Here is a 21,712-nt window from a genome sequence, read left to right on the forward strand (position 1 = left end):
AGTCCTCTGGCTCAGGCTTTTTTTCTAACTGGAAGATTAATAGTAGCTATGGAGCAAAGAGGAAGAGGAAAAAGCCTGGTACGAGGGGTGAGGAGGTCTGTTGGCCCCAGGGGAGAACCTGAGCAGCCCAAGGGAGCGATCCCCTGTCCCGCCCCCTCGCCTGGGACCCTCCTGCACCCCAAACCCGCCCGCCCTGGCTGGCAGAGGTCATTGCTGCTCAGTATCTGGCACAGCGCCGTGTTTTGGATTCACAATGAGGATAATGTGCATTAGAGACTGATATTTTGGGTTTTAATAAGTCGCGTTTATCCCAAGCGCCAAGGACGTTTTCTGTGTGTGTCTCACGCTCTGGCAGCGAGGAGGGACCGAAGGGAAACCGGGAGGGAGCAGAGCCGGGAGCGGTGCCCCGAGCCGGCCAAAGGGACATTCCACCCCCTGGAACTCCATGCCCGGCACATAAACCGGGGAATTACCCGGAAAGGGGGGCCAGCGGGCTTTGGGAAGGGGGTTTGACATCGGTATTGCGCATCGGTTCTTTGGGTTCTTTCTTTTCCTTTTTATTACCATCATCATTGTTATTTACCATTGTTAGTGTATTTGACTTCGTTCTCAGTTATTAAACTCTTCTCATCTCAGCCCCCGCGCGGCGCCGCTGGCCGCGGGCCCTCAGGCGGCGGGGGCGGGGCCGCCATGGCGGGGCGGGGCGGGCGCGGGGGCTGCCGGGCCGGGAGCGCGGCGGCGGCGGGAGGTACCGGGGACCGGGAGGGACCGGGGGACAGGGGGGACGGGGGGCACGGCCGGGGGGGACCGGGCGCGGGGGGGCAGGGACAGGGGAAGGGACAGGGACAGGGGCAGGGGAAGAGCCGCCTCATGGCCTCCCTCTGGAAAGCGCCCGCCCCCGGCGCAGCGCGGAGCTCCGGGCGGGAAAGCCCCGCTGCCACCTCTACCCCGGCAGGAAATGCCCGCGCTGGGGCCGAACCCCGCCGGGCACCCCCGAGCCGACCCGGGAGGGCCGAACCTCAGGGAGAGGGACGGGGGAAGCCCTGAGGGCAGCGCGCTGAGCATGGGCCCCTGGAACAGGGGTGGAATACACAGCTGTACATCCCTGGAATACACAGCCAAACAGCCCTGGAACACCCCTGGAATACACAGCCATACATACCCCTGGAACAGGGGTGCGATACACAGCCATACACCCCTGGAATACACAGCCATACACATCCCTGGAACAGGGGTGCAGTACACAGCTACGCACACCCCTGGAACACCCATGCAATACTCATCCATACTGTTGTGGAACACCCCTGGAATACACAGCCATACACCCCTAGAACACCACAGGAATACCCCTGGAACACCCCTGGAATACACAGCCATACACACATGGCACCTTGTGTTTGCTGGGCCTTGGAGTCGGAGTTGCCTCCTCCCGGCAGGGGCAGCTCCCACCCCATGGCCTGGGAAGGCTCCAGTGTCTTCCCCTTCCCAGCAGGAATCACGACAAAGTGATGCTGGATGTACCTGTGGGAAACAGGCAGTGGTGAACGGTGTTGGGTGTTGCAGTACAGCAGTGGGTTATCACAGAGAAAAATATTGGGACTTCTGTTGTGTTTGGGGTATTCTAAAAGCACGTGCATGGGGTTTGTGATGTGGATAAAGGGTAATTTTGGGCCATTGTATTTGATTTAATGATATATACTCTCTTAACTGCACTGATTTATACTCCACTTCACTTGGAGTTGACTAATTTCTGAGTTTAAAACAAATATGGGGTTTGCATTCATATGTTTTTTACCTTGAACAGTAACTGAGGAGCCTTAACTGTGTTTTTAGGTATATTCATCATATGTTATGCTCGTATAGGTATTTAGTCAGCTTTCAGTGGTCTACTGTGATTTCTGCCCACTGGATTTTTCACAAAGCTCTGTTTTACAGGATTTATGACATTTACGCCTCTGACTTTGGAAGAGAAGAAGTTCAGCAAAAATGTCCAAGATTGAGAAAATGAGTATCCTTGGAGTGAGGAGTTTTGGGGTGGAGGATAAAGACAAACAAATTATCACTTTCTTTAGTCCATTAACTATTTTGGTGGGACCAAATGGCGCAGGAAAAACGGTAAGGCTTGCTATATGTTTGGGCTTGAGCTGTAAAAGGTCTGAAAGGCCTCAACATTTGAATAATAATCTCTACTGAAAGGTATTAATAATATTGCAGAAGTTGTGCTGTCCACTGCACTGTTGTTTAGTATTATTAGAGATCTAATAATCCAGGCTTTCTTACCTGGATTGTACAGATTTTTTCTAGAAGATGGATCCATATCCTGATTAAAACAGATTTCAAAGTAACATGTTTTCATGATACTCAAAAAAATAAGATGTTATTTCTTATTTCTCTCTCCTCGCATATTTTACTCATTTGTAAATATTTGGGCTGTTACTGTGCTTTTATTTGTGGTCCATCTTGGTTACTCTGAATTGCCATTAAAAGTATATATTTATTTTTGTTTTCTTAGACTATCATTGAATGTCTTAAATATATATGCACTGGAGATTTTCCTCCTGGAACCAAAGGAAAAACATTTGTTCACGATCCAAAGGTAAGAGTTATAGTGACTGAATTTGACCTATATTTACTCCTAAATAAAACACTTCCCTGCACTCGGGGTTGTGAGTGAAACGGGGATGCTCAGGGTGTTGGCAGGCGTGGGCTGACTGTGTTGTTTCAGGGAAAGCAGAGAGCTGGGGGAGAACAGAGCATTCCCCACAGCTGGGGAGGCACATATTCATTTGGACCTTGAGGAGAATTTTCCGTAACTGGGGTTTGTTTTTGCTTCTGCCGAGATTGCCGATGAGACAGATGTGAGAGCTCAGATCCGGCTGCGGTTCCGGGATGTCAACGGAGAGCTCGTGGCCGTCCAGCGCTCCATGGTCTGCACCCAGAAGGGCAAGACTCCGGAATTTAGAACGCTGGAATCTGTCATTACTAGGACAAAGTAAGTTGTCAAGTGCTTTTTTCTTGCTTTGGCATGAAGATCTGTTTGGTTTTGGGATATCTTTATGGATAAGATTAGAGAAAACTCCATAATGTATTCCTAAAAGCTACCAGAGCTTTTAGATTAAAGGTGTGTAGTTTCACCGCTTTATCTGTTAGGTGATTGAAAAATCCTACATTTGATAGCCTCTGTGTTAAGAAATCTGTCAGCTTGAATTTATGTGAAAATTGTCTTAGTAAGGGTAGTGGGGAGGCCCTGGCCCAGGTTGCCCAGAGGAGCTGTGGCTGCTCCATCCCTGGAAGTGTCCAAGGCCAGGTTAGATGGGCTTGGAGCAACCTGGGATAGTGGCATCCCTGACCACGGCAGAGGTTTGGAACAAGATGAGCTTTGAGGTTCCTTCCAACCCAAACTATTCCATGGTTCTCTGATTGTATGATACAGTTTAACATTGCATGGATTATGTAGGCTTTACTTCCTTTTTCAGTTTCAGATCCTTTTTGGCCCGTGTTTAACTCCCATCTCCACTGTTTCATTGTATTTCTTTTACTCCAGAGCGTTTTTGCTCCCTCTGGTGTTTCCACTGAGTTTTAAAACATGTAACAGTCAGACTACAAATATTGATAGTGTTAAAAGCACCTGTCGAACATGGTAATTATGGGCTTAAAAGTTGTTACTTGTTAAACTTTCGAATAATTGTGTTACAACGAGATTGCACCGTTAAAAATGCAGTTTACTTTTCAAAGCACTTACTGGTAACCTCTCTGGGGATTTTCTTTCCCTGTGCTCGGGCAGGAACGGCGAGAAGATCAGCAGCCTGAGTTCCAAGTGTGCAGAGATAGATAAGGAGATGATCAGTGCCCTCGGGGTTTCCAAATCCGTGCTCAACAATGTCATCTTCTGCCACCAAGAAGAATCCAACTGGCCATTAAGTGAAGGGAAGACCCTCAAACAAAAATTTGATGAGATCTTTTCCGCAACAAGGTATTTCTCTTTACTGTAATTAAATAAAAACTAAGTAAGAAAATGTGTTCTCTAATAATGTAGGTGTTGATGAAAATGTCTAAGGCATTGTTTCACACAGCAGCAATGCTACATTGCCAAAAGATCTGAAATTCTTTGTCTTTTTTTTAAAGGTATATTAAAGCACTCGAAGCTCTGCGTCAGGTACGGCTGAAACAAAGCTTGAAGGTAAAAGAGTGTCAGACAGAACTGAAATATCTAAAACAAAATAAAGAGAAAGCCCAGGAAATCCAGGATCATCTTAACAACAGAGAGGCTCAACTGGCTGCTTCTAAGGAGAATATAAAAACAATTGAGAGCCAGCTTGAACCTCTGAAGGTAACTTGCATGATGATTGTGTTAATACTTTAATACCAAACAGTCAAAAATCTTACACTTTTATGTCTAATCCTTTGCCCTGAAGCAGAATCAAGCACACCTCAGCTTGCCTGAGAGATGCTGCTCTAACCTGTAAACAGTCACTGAAGATTTAAGAGCATAGAATTCTTGTAGCAGCATTGGGTTTTTTTGTTGCTTGATTTTAAACCTCTGAAATTTAGCTGGTATCTGAAACTAAAATGAAAACTAATCTAAAACTTAGCCCTCCCTATTTTTTACAAGTATTTTATAATGCTGAAGGTTTTACACTTAAAATAATTGATTATGGGATTCATAAGCTGGTGAGATATTTTACTTCCAGCATTCTTTCTTTTGCAGAGTTCTCTGGCAGCAGTTGAACAGAATCTCACAAAAGTAATGAGGCTGGACAATGATGTGAAGGCCCTCGAGAGCAGGAGGCAGCAAATGGAGAAAGATAATCAAGATTTGCAACAGAAGATGGAAAAGGTTTCCTGTGTGACAAAAATTGAGATTAATTTGTTTTATCAGCCTAAGAAAAATATCTTTTCCAGTTTTACTTGTAGCAAATTTTCCCCTTACATGTGTTAGTGTAGAAATTCTGCATGGGAGGTGTTTGTCTTTTATTTCTTGAATTCTGTTATAAAAACTGTACATTTTAAAAGCATCAATAATTGACTTATAAATTTAATTAATACAGAATAAGTTAGCTTTCTGTATTTGGTGTACAGGTTTTCCAAGGAACAGATGAACAACTAAGGGATAGGTACCAGAACCACCAGAGAATAGTGAAGGAGAAGGAGAAGAAATTGTTGGACTATAAACGTGACTTGGACAGAGCCTCTAAAGAATGTCAGAGGTTCAACAGTGAGAAATCTGAGCTGCTTGTGGAACGAGGTATTTTAGACTTCATCTATAACCTTGTCTTTATTTTTTAATGTAACTCAGATCTGAAGTGGAACTACTGATACTAACTGAAGGGATCTGAACTGGACAGAACTCCTACCATGTGCATCAGTTTGGGCTCAGCTGCACAGTGGGGTGTGGGCACCTTGCAGGGGGCCAGGTCTGGGTGTTCTGCTCCCAGAGTTTCTGATGTGCCCTTGTTCTGAGCTCTAATTGCAACATGTGGTACATCTTGTGTTAGAACTGAGAAAAACATGAAAGCTGAAAGCCCAGCATTCTCTGTTCACATGGGGAATGGGGGTGAGTCAGGTAGTGTTCTTTCATATATTGTATTCTCTTTTTGATGGATTATGGGAACTTCAGCAGAGCTGTAGTAGTTGAGGCACAGGATATATGCTTACATAAAATAAGTTTGGGGTTTGGTTTTTTATCAGAGTAATATTTTTAGTGTTTTAAGAGGCTTGCTTTTAAGTTATTGATTTATTACATTAATAAAAATTTAGCTACCTGAAATAACAGTCTCTAGCTACAGCTTGTTTTTACTCTGTAGCTTTTTGTTTTATTTAAAATTACTTTCATTTCAAAGGCTTTAATAGTTGCAACTGACTTTGAATCCTAAATGTATCTTGGGGTTTTGAACATCCCTGTCACTCTCTCTCTCTCTGTGGAGGTCGTCTGCAGCTGCAGGCAGATCGTCACCAGGAGCACATCATGACCAGGGATTCCTTAATTCAGTCCATGGCAGCACAGCTGGAGCTGGATGGTTTTGAGCGAGCACCTTTCAGTGAAAGGCACATCACCAGTTTTCACAGATTGGTGAAGGAGAGACAGGAGAGAGACACAGAAGCTGCAAATCATTTGATGGTAAGCACTTGGTTATTTTAGTAGTGCCATCAGTATTGCCAGTTAGTGTGTTGTTGGTCCAGATGTGTCCTTAAGGTGCTGGGAGGAAGTGTTGGGGGGGGAACTGAAGCCATTTTGCTTCTAGAATCCTTGCTTGTGGGTTGCCTGAATCTTTCCATGGAAGTTAGTTTTGGAACTAGGAGTGCTCATGAAGGCTGTTGGACAGGCAGTTTGTCACACAGGTTTTTCTAGCAGCCCTCATGCAGGTGGATCACTGACAGGCTCAAAAGCCTGAGGAAGAATTACAAAAATAAGTTTAAAAATAAGCAACTTTCTGTTGAAGTCATGTTAAAAATGGAATTCCTCTCACAGAACACTAGTGGTATGATGCATCTGCATTTTCCTGTCAAAAACATTGCAGCAGAAAACTTTGGGCAGGTTCTAGTTTTCTCAGTATTTCAGTGTCTTGTGTTACAGTGGTGACTATTTGCAAACTAGTGGGGAAAAGTATTTTTAAATATTTTCCTGTGAAAAAAATAATAAGTATATTGTCACTGATTTCTTTCAGAGAGACTTTGCACGAAAAGAAGCAATGAAACAAAAACAGATAGAAGACATAAGAGACAGGAAAACTGGATTAGAAAGAACCATTGACCTGAAGTCAGACATTCAAAATAGGAAACATGATGAGCTGAAGAAAGTCAAATGTGAATTGCAGCAGTTGGAGGGGTTTTCAGACAGAATTAGTGAGCTGGATGAGGAGATTGGCAAAACGGTAAGTTAATGTGGAACTGATAAAATTATAGAAGTTTGAAGTAAAAACTTTGGGCTTTATCATTAAAAAAAATTGATAAAAACGAAAAAACTTAAACCCCCCTTGATCTTTACTCTGTCAGCTGCAGTTTTGCCTTTTAATACCCACTGTGCTTTGTCTTTTTAGATAGTGCATTCTTTGGGGCAGGGCCTGTTCACTGCTTTGTTTTTGGTCAGTGCACACATAGAATATTCTGCTGCTGCTTGGTGAGTTGTAAATAAAAGCCACAGCTTGTGATAGGAGATTAGTCACCTTTAAATCAGTGGACCAGAAACGTTGAATTGAAGTGCCACACTACCTACATTTGTCAAGATAACTTGTCTGTGAGATGGACTATTTGGTTATAAGTGTTTTAGCTGACAAAATATTGTAAAGTTACAAGCATTTTATGTTCCAGCTGAACAGCTGGTTATGCCTTTGTAGGCAAATATTTTATGTTTGTTAGCAGTATATGAATTCAGTGCTTGGCAGTGTTTTTTCTAGCCTCCTCTCTAGGGTAACTCCAAATTTAATATACAGTAGATGCTAAAATACAGAAAATCAAACTAAATATGAGGGAGCTTCCTGGAGCTATGTCATGTGGTTATGGCTTCTGGCAAAAGCATGAGTGACTTGGGGCAGCACTGCATTCCAGAACAGTGCATCCAGCCTCTGCCTGGGGCTTGCCTTGCCCCACGCCACCATCACAGCCTTGGGCTTTTACATGGATTCTTTACAAATCTTGTGCCATTCCTGTAGCAGCTGATGAGCTGAAGAGCTTTCTTCTCTTTCCTTTAGTTAGAACTTCATTGATTTGTGTCATTATTTGTGTTTTCTGGCCATTTGTTTTTTGTATAGGAACATGAGCTGGAGAAGGCTGAGAGGAACAGCAATGTAGAAACGCTGGAACGGGAGGTACAGACTCTGCAAAGTGAGAAAATAAGCCTGGACAAAGCTCTCAGGAGGTTGGATCAAGAGATGGAGCAGTTGAATCTACACACCACCACAATTACCCAAATGGAGATGCTGAAGAAAGACAAAGTAATTTTTAAATCAATATCTCATAAGAGAGGGACATAAAATTGATACAGTCCCTCCAAGATTTGTGTATTTTTCAGATGTCTATCACCAATCAGATGTAAAGCCTTCATAGAAGCCATTACCTTTATTAATGCATTGACTGTTATAAACTTGAAGATATGAAAACTTTAATTTAAAATGCTTCATTTCCCCAGGCAGAGAAAGAAGAGCAGATTAGAAAAGTAAAATCAAGACATTCTGAGGAACTAACGTCCCTGTTGGGATACTTCCCAAATAAAAAACAACTTGAAGACTGGCTTCATGGTAAAAATAAAAAGATTAATCAGACAAGGGATACACTTGCTAACCTTAAGTAGGTATTAATTTAATTGTTTATGTCTCCATAAGTATTTGTGTTTTTAAATGTTGGAAAGTTTAATATGCTCAACATAGTTTTAACCTAAATTCGTTATTGTTTATTTAGGTATCTGCAAAATCAGAGAAAGCATCCTACAGTGTTCCTGTAATGTAGGGCTGATACAGTTTGTGCTAGTTGTTAAAATCACAATGGTTGTAGTGTGTCAAAGAGTGATAACAACCTTTGCTTGAGAGATTCAATAATATCTCATAAGCAGCAGTAGATGATCCTATTCTGTAAAGTTTTGTAGGGTTTTATTTGTTAGAAATTAGTTTCTCATCATAAGCATATGGAAAACTAAAGGGATTTAAAATGAAACACTTTATCTATAGCACAGTTGATGCTATAGATTGGCTGAAAAATCATTAAAGAAGAAGTGGTGAACAGCTCTGGAATACCAATTTTAGGTTAACTTCCCATGGTTTTGGTTTTGCTTAAACAGTTTAAATCTTTGGTTTTGGGTAATAAAAGAGTTTCTTCACTGATGTTTCAGCAAGCGACTGGCACTGGTAGAAAATGACAAAACTTACGCCAGTAACGAGCTGAAAAAAAAGGAAGTACAGTTGTCCCAGCATGAAGCAAAACTTTTTGATGTTTGTGGAAGTCAAGATTTTGACAGTGATCTGAACAAACTTCAAGATGAAATTGAAAAAAGTTCCAAACAGCGAGGTAAATTCATGCACAGCTCTGCTCTTTCTCCCTAAAGCACTGATTTAGCTCTGCTTATGAACTGTTTATTCAACATAAGTCTTCTGTTTGCTTTTGTGCCAGCTGTGCTTGCTGGAGCCACTGCAGTCTATTCCCAGTTCATTACCCAACTGACAGAGGAGAGCCAGTCTTGTTGCCCAGTGTGCCAGCGAGTTTTCCAGACGGAGGCTGAGCTGCAGGATGTCATCAGTGACCTGCAGTCCAAGCTGCGCCTGGCCCCAGACAAGCTGAAGTCAACAGAGACTGAGCTTAAAAGGAAGGAGAAAAAACGGGATGAAATGATGAGCCTGAAACCACTGAGGTGAGCTGCAAAGCAAACCAGATTGTTGCAAGCTGTTTTCTTGCCAATGCTCGTTTTCTGATTGTTAAAACTATCAAGGAGGCTTTATTTTAGGACTAGTTAATTCATCTCATTGTTAATTTGTCTAGTTAATTTATTCTGTTGAGATATTTTGAGAGCATTTGAGAATATATGAGGGTAGAGCTTTTCTTCACAAGAGGGCACTCTTGTACAGTGGATTATACCTTCTGATGGGCACTTGCTGTAATTAAGTTAAAAACCAAAAGAGATTATCTTGTTTTGTTTCATCTCACCTGTCTAAAATGAGGGATGTGTTCCTTAGCTGGGTATGTAACATAAGCTTAGTTAAATGTGGGCAAGGTTAAGGGGTTACTATTTTGGTTAAATTTAATCTTTCACTATTAAATCATATCACAGATTTTATGATCTTGAATGTCTTCAATTTATACTGCTGGTTTTGACAGAAGAAATTTTAGGGATTTATATCTTATTTAAGGCAAACTGTAGTTGAACTCGAAGAAAAGGAAATTCCAGACCTGAGGAACAAGATCCAGAATGCAAACAGAGATTTAACAGGCCTGAGGGGTGAGATAGAAGAACAGGAATCATTCCTGCAGACAGCTTTGTCTGAGGAGGGAGGTGCCAAAGTGTGTTTACAGGATATAACACTGATGGAAAGGTACCAGGTATGCTTTGGTTATTTTTTTTTAATATATAAAATTATATTCACTTGCTAGGATTTCAATATGTAGTTATTCAGTAATATGACATAACTTTAAGGTCTTTATTTTAAAATACTTTAAAAGACAGTATAACACAGATGATCTTGGTACTAATAAAATTCATGGTTTACGTAATGGTTTTTTCTTTTAAGGACCACTGAGTACCTTGAGTTCTGATTCAATTCTGTGCTAGTAACTGGGAAAAAAGATATAATGCAGAACATGAGCAGGACCACAAGTACACCAAGGTGTTTCTCAGTCCTTATAGTCGTTATAGTTCAGTGTATTCTCAGCACTTCACATGTGCTTCCATTCCCATGGTTCTGTGCCCTCTGAATATATGGTAAAGGGAAAGAGGAATCCTACACTTTTTGTTATTCTGGCATAGAAGACTGTTTTGAACAGTTTTCACACCTTAATATCAACACAAAATCTTTGCTTGACTGAGAATCATCTTGGAACAATGACACAGAGGATGTGGGGCCAGGCAAAGGACTGAGAGCATTTCCCAGGTGGGAGGTGGCAGCAGCTCCCGAGGCTCCAGCAGTTCCACTGTCCCAGGGACAAGCTGTACATGTACCTGTCCTTAGGGGGGCTGAGAATGCCAAAAGCCCATCCATCCATACTGACTGATTTCCTCCACAGTTAGGAATTCCAATTTCTAGCAGCCTGTGGCTGACACAACCCAACTGGTAATGACGTGACATTGCTCCAGAAGAGAGGGGAAATTTGAAGCTGCCTCATGCCCTGAGCTTATTCTTATGTGCCAAAGACTAAAAAATACATTGTTGAACACTAATACAATAGTAATAGTATTTTTCCATATACTTTCAGACTGATATTAGGGATATGGAACGAAAAATTGCTCAGCAGGAGGCTAAACTGCTGGGGGTAGATTTAAGTAGAACTGTTCTACAAGTAAGCCAAGAAAAACAGGAGAAAAAACACTTGTGGGATACAGGTAGGCCTTACAAAACTGGTATTTAATTTTTATACTGGAAATAATGTTCCAAACTTCCTGCCATTAACATTTTAGTTTGCTTATTTTACGTTCTGAAGTAACTGTATTCCCCTAGTTTGTTGTTACGGGTTTTTGGAGTCATAGAATCATCATAGAATCATAGAATCAGCTGGGTTGGAAGGGACCTCCGAGATCATCCAGTCCAACCCTTGATCCAACCCCCCTGTGGTTCCCAGCCCATGGCACTGATGCCACATCCAGTCTCACCTTCAACACCTCCAGGGACGGAGAATCCCCCACTTCCCTGGGCAGCCCATTCCAATGGCTGAGCACCCTCTCTGGAAAGAAATTCTTCCTAATATCCAACCTAAACCTCCCCTGGCACAGCTGAAGACCGAGCCCTCTTGTCTTGCTGATGGTTGCCTGGGAAAAGAGACCAACCCCCCCCGGCTCCCCCCTCCTGGCAGGGAGTTGCAGAGAGTGAGGAGGTCTCCCCTGAGCCTCCTCTTCTCCAGGCTGAACAGCCCCAGCTCCCTCAGCCTCTCCTCACAGCACTTGTGCTCCAGTCCCTTCCCCAGCCTCGCTGCTCTCCTCTGGACCTGCTCCAGGATCTCCATGTCCTTCCTGAGCTGAGGGCCCAGAATGGACACAGCACTGCAGGGGTGGCCTCACCAGTGCTGAGTCCAGTCGTACCAGCCTGATTTAGAGTAAAAGAAAGACAGCAGTGGTTTTAAGAACAGATTGACCAGTTCACTGTGTTTTCATCTGCAGTTACTGGTAAAATTGAGTTAAATCAGAAGCTCAAGCAAGACCAGCAGAGTCAGATTCAGCAGCTGAAGAGCACAGTGAACGAGCTGAGGGCAGAGAGGCTGCAGATTGTGAGCAGCATGCAGCGCCGGCGGCAGCTGGAGGAGCAGAGCGTGGAGCTCAGCACCGAGGTGCAGTCCCTGGGCAGGGAGATCAGGGTAAGAAATACCCTTCATTATTTAACCCTTGGCCATGTCGTCGTTGAAATAAAAAATAATAATCTTGGTATGTTAACATTGTCTCTAATCCTGGCCAGTGAGATGTGTTTTTAAGTGTTTGTCCTGTACTGCTATTGTGTATCTTGGGCAATATCCAGAACTTTATTAATATTTTTTTTTTTTAATACACCCAAAAAAGAAAAGTAACCACGTTGCTGTTTTTACCAATTGAAAAATTACTGATTTTTAACAGAATGTGAAAATAAAAAGGACTTTTTCCAACCGCTTTTCAGGAAGCAAAAGAACAAGTATTTCCTTTGGATGCAACTTTAGAAAAACTGCAGCAGGAGAAGGAGGATCTAGTGAATAAAAGGACTACAAGTAATAAAGAAACACAAGAGAAGGTTTGTTTGCTCTTGGCATAGCTGGGAGACAGGATTAGATACTGTTTTTCAGGCATATATGGAAACTGGTAATGAGTTTATTTTCAGGAAAGGGCAGTAACTTCAGCAGAGATTGGTGGAGCTTTTAGGGAAGAAAAGGAACATAAGTCAGTCAGGACATGAACTCAATTGTAATTAACCTTTGGCAGTCTTGACAAACGGTTTCTTGGGACATTTGGCAATATTTATTGGCCAATGGGTTGAAAAGCCCTTCCTGATAGACCTAAGAGGAATGGCAAGGGTGGCCATCACCTGTCCTTGCCAAGAGACACACTTGCTTTTCCCAGGTGAAGGAGCTCTCTTGTGTAAGCACAAACGAGTCATTCACCATTTGTTTTGAGACATTTTCATAGTTATGAGGAGCATTTGGATCTCAAAAGCTGAAGGCTTTATTAGATAATTAAAGAGAGTTATGATAAGTGATTGTACTTTGGCAGTAGAGTTATCCAGCATCTCATCTTTGATGCAGGGCACATCTGCTCTTGGACTTAAGACCACATTTCATTTGAAATCTTTTCTCTGCAGATAAATGGCATAAATGAGAAAGTTAAAGATATAAACAAGTACATGAAAGAAATTGAAAACTATATTCAACAAGGAAAAGAAGACTATAAAAAGGTAATCTAAAAACCAGACAATAAAAAGTTTGCATAGAAAGTATTTCTGTACTTAAATCATATACCATTTTATTTCCTTAGCAAAAGGAGTCTGAACTTGATGAAGTAAATTCTCATTTGGCTGCCTGTGAGAAACAGAAGGAAAAGATAAATAAAGAGATGGAAGTGACTCGACAAGACATTGACACTCAAAAGGTGGATGCATTGCTTCAAGTGTACTTTCTGTGGTTGAAATAACTCCTGGTTTTGGTTTAAATCTGCCTGGGTCTGTAGCGGTGCAAAATTTTAATTCCTTCTAATTTATTTAACAAGCTGTTAGTCAAAATAGCTTCTATCCCTGCATTAGGCTGAAAAAAATCTTGAGATTTGTGTATGCAAAACCAAAAAACATTTAACTGTCATCTTATGGTATTTCCAAAAGGGTTAAGTCTGTTGGGATAGTAGCCAACATTTTCAGGAGTATCTTTGTGTGGAGAAAATGTGCCTTTTTAAGTAAAATACCAGAAGTTGCTAGTTACTCCAGATTTTATCATGTACTTTAAATTCCTGTGTATATATTTCAAATACAGCTTATGTTCTTCGTAGGAAATGTCTTACCCATTCTACCCCTCCACTTACTTTCTAACTTGTAGAAGTGAGATAGGGGGCTTGGTTAAGTCTCATCCTAAACTACTTACCCCATTTGAAACATTGATTAATATTCACACACAGAATCACTTGTGTTCACCTGTGAAAGTAAATACTGTAAGTGTTACTCCAGTTTGAAAGATGAAATAATACTGCTGATTTCCATTGTGCTCCATTTCTAGCACAAGACAAGTGTTCACTGTGATAATTTTGGTTGTTGTCAATTATTTTATGTTTGCAGAACTCATACATTGTAATTGAGAACCAATATACTAAAACATTGTACACCTCCTTGCTTTCTGGGGAGGCAGGTACAGGAAAGGTGGCTGGAGGATAATCTGACTTTGAGGAGCCGGAACGAGGAGCTAAAAAAAGTTGAAGACAAGATAAAACAACTTATGAAGGAGATGGGAGAAATGAATGTACCCCAAATGAAAAAGTAAGCACCTTGAAAACAGAATGGCTCTGCAGAAGAATTCAGGCAATATCTGAATGTTGTACTCACTGTGTTTTCGTGTGTCCTGGTCCTCTTTTCTCCCCAGACATGTAGACCACTTCCTTCACACCTGTATTTGCTTCACATCCCCATGACAACAACATAAATGACTCAGTGAAATTAAGTAGTGCTTCTGGCTAGAAATATGTGCTCATACCTGTTCCAACCTAATCCTTTTTCATGATGTTCACTGCTAAATCCACATTTAAATAATTCGTACTTCTGGATAAGAATATTTAGTTTTCATTTTCAGTCTGCTCACTTAGATCCCAGCAGCAAATTCTATGTTTACCTCAGTAGTTTAATAATAATTGCTCAGATAATAAACACTTTTGAAAAGTAATTATCCCTCTGCTGGTTCTTGCATGTGAAAGATTTATTTAGCTTACTAGAGCTTACCCAATAATTTTTCTTACTTTGCTTGGTATCCTAGTTAAATTCCACCTATGAAATTAATTATTTTTTATAAATCTGTTAATAGCACTTTAGCATTTGAACTTGACACCCTGCTTCTCCCACTCAGAACAGTGGTTTAAATATGTTCTTAACAAACTTTAAAATGTTTTTATTTCAATAATGTCTTTGTTTCAGTGGCATTAGTGCTATAATTTTAACTATTACAGACTTTAAAGATACAATATAATGAGCTACTGTCTAGCATGAATGAGAACCCTGATTAAAAAATTGTGTAACACTAAATACAGAAGAGTTGTGTATCAATTATGGTTTCACAGTGAACAAAAGCATTTGGAGGAGAGAATAGAATCTCTGAAAAGGAACCATCACGTCGCCCTTGGCCGCCAGCGTGGGTTCGAGGAAGAGATTGTTCGGTTCAGGAAGGAGCTTCGAGAGCCACAGTTCAAAGGTGCAGAGGACAAATACAGGGACATGATGATTGTCATGAGAACAACAGAGCTGGTGAACAAAGATCTGGACCTTTACTACAAGGCTCTTGATAAGTAAGTACTGTCATGTGAGGGTCATTCTGAAATGTTTTCATCTTTATCAATAACCTTGATGCAAAAGCAGCTTTCAATTCTGGGCTTCCAGGATAACCTAGAAATGGTAAATGGATACAATTCTTTAATATATATAACAATTTGCCTTTACAAATCCTGGCATTTAAATATTAGGATAGCATAACAAGGTACAACTTTTAAAGTAAATTGATGCAACCACACTAGAAACTGCACAGGAGTGGGATGATGTAGGATATCTCTAAGTTAATGTCTGTAATGTACAAATAGTAAATACATTGATGGTAATGATTGGATTTTAATACAGTCATAGATAAGTCTGATGATCGTTATAATTTCATTCCCAGTTCTCTGTAGGACTTATTTTTATGGTTGTACATGTTAGGACTCATATTTGGAGTGCAACAGTTGGAGAGAGATAAGGAAAGGTGAAATCCATTTTTAAATCCTTCATTATTAATCTGGGTCTTTCTACTTTCATTTCTATAGCACTGTCTTTTAGCACCTTCTGGTCGTATCTTAGCATGAATAAGATATGCCAGGTAGATTTTTTGTTTCCCATGATCATCTGCTGAGGTAATCTATTGTGTTTTTGATTATTACAATATGGAGGTGCTTTTTGCCCTTTTCCAGTGTGGGTGGTTTTGTGCCTATATCAAAGAAGGCAAGATCATAAGAAACACGTCTGGCATTTGATGGAAAGTGTAGCAAACTTTGTGATTGTTTCTGTTTCCTCTGGAAGCTTATTTGCTAGTCTTGGACTGACTGGCCAAAAAGGGCATCTCTGAATTTGTGACCATGTACAAAGTAAAACATGTGGCTCCCTCAAACCCCGTTTGTTCAGTTGTAATGGTGGAATAGCACCGAGCTATGTGTAATTCTTCCCTTTCAGCTGCAATGCAAATGCACTCCAAGAATTTCCTTTTTAGAATTAGGCTCATTTTGTATGCTATCAAGTCATCTATTGTTTCTATTTAAGGCTAAACAGGAAAACAGGCTTGTAATTTCAAGAAAAATAGATAAGCATCACTTATGGGTAATCGTCTGAAAAATCGGTGAGACGAAATTCTACCTCCAGTGGCCAGAGCTGGGGATGGGGCTGGGAAAGCCAACACTGTGGGTGTTCTGTGCTATCAGCTGATCTTTATTGACTTAATATTTAGAGGTTGTGATAAATATTGATGAGGAATGCATTCTTGGGGTTAATTTAGTAAATTGTTGAAAACGCTTCGGTTTTAACTTAACAAATTCCTATTAGACTTGATACCTCAATATTCCCCAGAGCAGGTGGAAGAGCAGAGGTGGGAAAAGTATATGTAAAAGTGCATTTCAGAAGGATTATTTTATTTCTGCTATGTTTTTTTGTGCTATGTTCACTTGCCATAAATTGAGCAAGCTTTTTTTTTTATTGTAGAGTAGTTTTTCTTTAAAAAACAAGTCAGAAATGCAGCGTCCTGTCCTTTCCTGAACACTGTGTAGGACTTCATCTGTTAATGAACTAAAATCATGCTGATATATTCACCAGGGAAATTAAATTCAAAATTATTAATGACATTCTGTGTTACTCTTGCTGCTGAAGAGAAAGGCAGTTCTAGTCATAATGCCTGTTTGGGTAATTATAAAATTACATCCTTGATAAAAATTCTCTGCTCCGGGGAGGGAGGCTTCAGTTTCTCCTTTCCTATTGCTGATGGCACTGTTGGGGGACTGTGCTGAAGAGTAACACTGTTGTTCTGGAAGGCTTACCATGAGATTCATCTTCTTGGTGTCAGTTTGAAAATACACCTCACACATAAATTATAATTCTCTTGAAAAGTCAGGTAAAGTGGAACAAGTGGAAATAACTTTATCTGCATTACTTTCCTACTTCTTGAGACTGAGGTGTTTCTGACAATAGAATTATTTACACAATAGTGTGTCATTAGTCTTTAAATGCTTCTGCATTCAAAATGAACTGGTATTTCTTCTATTTTTAGTAAAAGTGTTTAGGGAATGGAAAGGGAGCCGCTGCCTGCCCTAAAGCCCCTGTAGTCCATAGCAGTCCATGGTTGCATCTCTAACATTTTGTGGGTTTTGTTGCTGTTCTTTAGAGCAATAATGACATTTCATAGCATGAAGATGGAAGAAATCAACAAAATAATTCGTGACCTCTGGCGAAGCATTTACAGAGGACAAGGTTTGTAATGTTTTTTATTAGTTTATCCCGTGTGTATCCATTTGATATCGAGCACTGCATATGGAACAGTGTTTGTTCTCAAGATGGAAAACCTGGCATCTGAAAATAGTTGGTTTCATTGTAAAGGCTACATCTGTTCTTCACCACTGTAATCTTTTTATTACACATTATATAGTAAATTGCAGGATAAATAGAATTACTTTTCCCTTTTCTGTGTTTTCCAAAGGTAAGGTTTCCTGGAGGCAGAGGAAATGCAGGAGTTCATTCTTTCCATTTCAGAAAAATTAATTTCAAAGATGTATCTGTTAGTGGGAGCTCTGAACCGAATTTTGGTTGTTACTGGATATTACACCTCATCTCCCTTTAATCCTGTGTTATTTTTAAAGATTTTTGATAATGTAAAAACTGTTTCCTTCCCGTTTTCAGATATTGAATATATAGAGATTCGTTCTGATGCCGACGAGAACGTCTCAGCCGCTGATAAGAGAAGAAACTACAATTACAGGGTGGTGATGGTGAAGGGAGACACGGCCCTGGACATGCGAGGGAGATGCAGTGCTGGGCAGAAGGTGGTGGCTTTTTGTGTTGAGTCCCCAGGGGTTCTGGGAGCAGACCCAGGGGGATGCAGAGGAGTCTTGTGTTCAGAAGGGACTGAAGCACAGGCGGCTCCAGCTCTGATTTACAGTTGTGTACAGCTTCCCTCCACTGTCTGGGTGTTGCTGTCAATATATTATTCTGCAATATGTGATTCTGAACATCTGAACCCTGCATTGTTTCAGTTGGGCACCAGACTGGTTCCTTTCAGGGGTGAAGGCTTTGACTTCCCTCTCTCCTCAAGTTCAGCTCCTCCCAGTCTGAGATTACCACAGCTTTAGGTCAGTCGATTTGTTCTCATGTTTTTTATCTTCCTGAGCCTTTGGTCTTCTTTTTACATCTACCTCTTAAGTTGACAGGACCTCTTTCCCTCCACATTTTGTTTCTCTCCTACTGCTTTCAGTTCATGTCACCAATATCACACCAAGCCATCCTTCCAGGTATTGCCTTTCCTTCTGTGCTGTCAGCTCACAGCTCTGTGCTCTGCCCATTCTTCTGTCCCAGTGCTTTAATAACACACTGGCCAAGTGGCCTGATGTCACCAGCCATGACAGTCCCTGTGGTCAGAGGTTCCTCACAGCCACCCCCCCACACGTTGGGGCTGCAGAGTTGTTTCCACCTGCCTGGTGTGTTGTCTCCTAGAGCAGTTCAGATGTTGCGTTGCAGTCCTATGTAAATGAGAGTGAAACCTGAACAAGTTTCTGAGCCGATATTCTGAGAATTCTTTGATCATGAACTGAGGTGCCAGCAGTCGTGATAATTGGAAAATATTTTTGGCAGCACAGTTTCCATCGAGTGACCTGTAATTTGCACTGGTTCAGGAGATCTTACAGGTATGATTAGGCATGTTGATGCAAAACTAACATGTACAGTGGCAAACCCTGCTGTCTTCAGTTTTAGTAAGTAGTCAGGAGTTCAGTAACTCAAACTTAGTGATGCAGGCAAATTTCCACCCTCCCTGTGCAGTAGGATGGGCTTGCACAGAGTGGAGGTAATGCAGGTGGCAGTTTGTAGCTCCCTTACCTCAGATTAGAATCCTTTCTTCCTATCTCCTGAATTTTGAGTACTTGACTTCTTTGTAGAGTCCATCTTTCAATTCAAACTTGGAAGTTGTGATGTAGTTTTTCAGTAATTAATTAGTTATTGTCATTTTGTGAACTATCAGCACATTGTTCTGTAAGCTTCAGTCACAGATTGCAATGGAATTAAAAATAGTTCATCACATGTAGAACCTCTTTAAACACTTTGGAGAGTGAGGGGTTTTCATGTTGTTTTTTTATTTCTTTCCATTAGGTGCTTGCTTCTCTTATTATTCGCCTTGCTCTGGCAGAAACATTCTGTCTCAACTGTGGCATCCTGGCCCTGGATGAGCCCACGACCAACCTCGACCGAGAAAACATTGAGTCTCTGGCACAGGCCCTGGTGGAGTAAGTGAGCTCTCCTTGGGACACTCAAAGATGGGTATTTCTCAAGTGGTCAGAGTAGTTGGCAGCAGTGAATTACATTTTAAGATGGCACATCTTGGCATCTGCAAACACTCATGCAAAGCAGCAGCCTTAAATTCCCTCTATCTGGAAAAGAAAAAGTATTTCTTAAATAATTTGAGGGGTTTTGTTAATATGGGTAAAAATAGTGGCTAATCAGCATTAGGTTGGTCGATGGTTCATGTCACTCGTTATGGACAGCTGAATTTTTGGGCTATGTGTTTACAAGTTCTCTAAAAGCAGCACATGCTTTAGATAAACACACAGTCAATAATATCTCCTTGCAGGATCATAAAAAGCCGCTCCCAGCAGCGGAACTTCCAGCTCCTGGTGATAACTCACGATGAAGATTTCGTTGAACTTCTGGGCCGTTCTGAGTACATGGAAACCTTCTACAGGATCAGGAAGAACGTTGACCAGTGCTCTGAGATCATGAAATGCAGTGTCAGCTCCCTGGGCCCGTATGTTCATTCGAACCTCCAGTGAGGACACATTACAGGCAGCCTGACTGATCCATTAGACACTGCCTGGCTTGACAGAGCTCAGGCGAAGGTGCCTGAAAATATTGTTCCTTTGTATTGTAATCTCTTGAAGATTTGTCACAATTTTAGCCAGAGTCTAAAACTGTAAGACTTTTAAACTTAATCTCTTTCTACATATTTCTGTAATTTCTTAGGAATCGCCATGATTTGAAAGAATTTAAATGAAATTTCAATGAATTCCAGGCAGTTTAATTAAGGTGTGTTCTGTGCTTTAAAAGGGAAAATAAAGTTGTGACTTCTTTGTGTATGTCCCGCTGGGGAGATCCACTGCAGATTCTCTGGACCAGCTGCAGCTCTGTCACTGGAATAGGGCCTGCCCTCCCTCTCTGGCAAGGTCAGCATGGGTGGGTATCTCGTGTTCATAGCCACCCCCCTGCTCTACCCAAAATTCACAAGCTTCAGAGGGAACTTTTACTACTGTCTGTACAAGATAACCTAACTCTGGCTGCTCAAAGACACAGTCTTCCCCAAGTCTAACAGCTTGTTTGAGAATAAAGCAAAGCCCTGTCTCTAATGAGAGGAATGAGTGAATTCTCTTTGCTCAGGGAGTTGTGTTCTGATTCTTCATGGCAGTGATTGTGAATGTGAAAATGGTACAGAAGTGCCTCAGACAGTTGATGTGTGTGGATGCTGAGCTTCACCTGCCCAGCTGTGGGTTTCCTTGGCATGGCAGCCCCAGGGAACCTGCTGCTCACTTGGGGTGACAGTGGAAAGCCAGGGGCTGGCCTGTCCCAAAATGCAAAGGGCCTGATGGCCCCGAGTCCCGAGGCTGCAGACAGTTCTCACAATGAGCCTTGCTGCCTCCAAAGCCCTGAGGGAAGGGACCTACCTGTCTCTATTTGTAAGCAGGTAGGAGTCACCACTCCTGCCTTGAGCTCTTGGTAGGAGTCCACAAGCAGAAGCTGCACTTTAATTCTTTAAATCCTTGCAGTCAGCAGTGACCAGCTGAAGCTCCTCAGCAAACTGTGACCAAAGCTGTAACATGGGGATGTTTCTCTCTGGCTGAGAACATTGCCTGCTGTCTTCCTCCTCCTCCAGGGTGCAAGAATGCCTTTATTTTGCAGGGTGAGGAGCAGCTGACAGGGGTGGGGGTGTGGACAGACCTGGCACCTGTGGGCAGGGATGAGGGGCACCCCTTAAAGAGTAATGGCAGAACCCAAACCCTTCAACTATGGATTATTTCCACCTCAGTTTTCTGAAAGCCACCAGGGTCAGCGTGGCCCCAGTCATGGGAAACCACTCAAAGATAAGTGAGTGAATGGGACTTCCTAGCAATTACGTTTTCACCAATTCCCCAAAAAAGCAATGAACACACAACTGGGGAGGGAGGTGGGGAGGGTAGGCAAAGGAAAATGCTACTGACGGGCATCATGTTTGCAGTTTTAAACAAGAAACATCACTGACTCTAGTACTACTTCCTGAAGGGAAATTTTCTTAAAGATACAATCAACAGAAAAAAAAAAAAAAAACTACTTTGAAATTTCAAGTTTTCCTGTGCAACCTGTTTATTTTAGCATGACATGTACACCCCAGCTCTGCACTGTCTTCAGAAGGAACTCCCCAACCTTTGTGTATTCTGTACTGCTCTTTCCCCCAAGCTAAAACCATGACTTGCAGTTTGGCTATGAAGTACTTCAGGCACATTTTTGCCTAAACCAGCCTTTCTCAGCTCCCCAGTTGCAAAGTTTATCCTCACATATGTATTAAACAATTTACCATAACTTGGAAAAAAATACAGAAAACATGATGGGAAACCAACCTCTCCTATATC

At 41.6% G+C, this 21,712-nt stretch overlaps 1 protein-coding gene across 1 annotated transcript; it reads left to right on the top strand.

Moving 5' to 3' along the window:
* The first annotated feature begins 732 nt into the window (after positions 1-732).
* On the top strand, positions 733-20,455 carry RAD50 (RAD50 double strand break repair protein). Its single transcript, XM_032703087.1, has 26 exons — positions 733-748; positions 1,936-2,115; positions 2,513-2,596; positions 2,841-2,992; positions 3,785-3,973; positions 4,126-4,330; positions 4,709-4,837; positions 5,080-5,245; positions 5,925-6,118; positions 6,666-6,872; positions 7,749-7,931; positions 8,126-8,283; positions 8,822-8,997; positions 9,100-9,337; positions 9,834-10,023; positions 10,894-11,020; positions 11,792-11,985; positions 12,279-12,389; positions 12,954-13,046; positions 13,127-13,240; positions 13,984-14,111; positions 14,903-15,127; positions 17,236-17,321; positions 17,748-17,890; positions 19,209-19,342; positions 19,687-20,455. The coding sequence occupies exons 2-26, from the start codon at positions 1,987-1,989 to the stop codon at positions 19,883-19,885; spliced, it is 3,954 nt and encodes a 1,317-aa protein (XP_032558978.1). The 5' UTR covers positions 733-748; positions 1,936-1,986; the 3' UTR covers positions 19,886-20,455.
* Positions 20,456-21,712: the final 1,257 nt, after the last annotated feature.

This window comes from Chiroxiphia lanceolata, chromosome 15 (genome assembly GCF_009829145.1).
Source record: "Chiroxiphia lanceolata isolate bChiLan1 chromosome 15, bChiLan1.pri, whole genome shotgun sequence".
NCBI classification, from domain to species: Eukaryota; Metazoa; Chordata; class Aves; order Passeriformes; family Pipridae; genus Chiroxiphia; species Chiroxiphia lanceolata.

What these genes read in the sequence shown, in the direction of transcription:
- RAD50 (XM_032703087.1), top strand. Translation starts at nt 1,987, where the DNA reads ATGTCCAAGATTGAGAAAATGAGTATCCTTGGAGTGAGGAGTTTTGGG. An exon ending in AAGCTGCAAATCATTTGATG is followed by an intron (nt 6,119 to 6,665) that starts GTAAGCACTTGG and finishes GATTTCTTTCAG; the next exon opens with AGAGACTTTGCACGAAAAGA. An exon ending in GAAAAGAAGACTATAAAAAG is followed by an intron (nt 13,047 to 13,126) that starts GTAATCTAAAAA and finishes TTATTTCCTTAG; the next exon opens with CAAAAGGAGTCTGAACTTGA.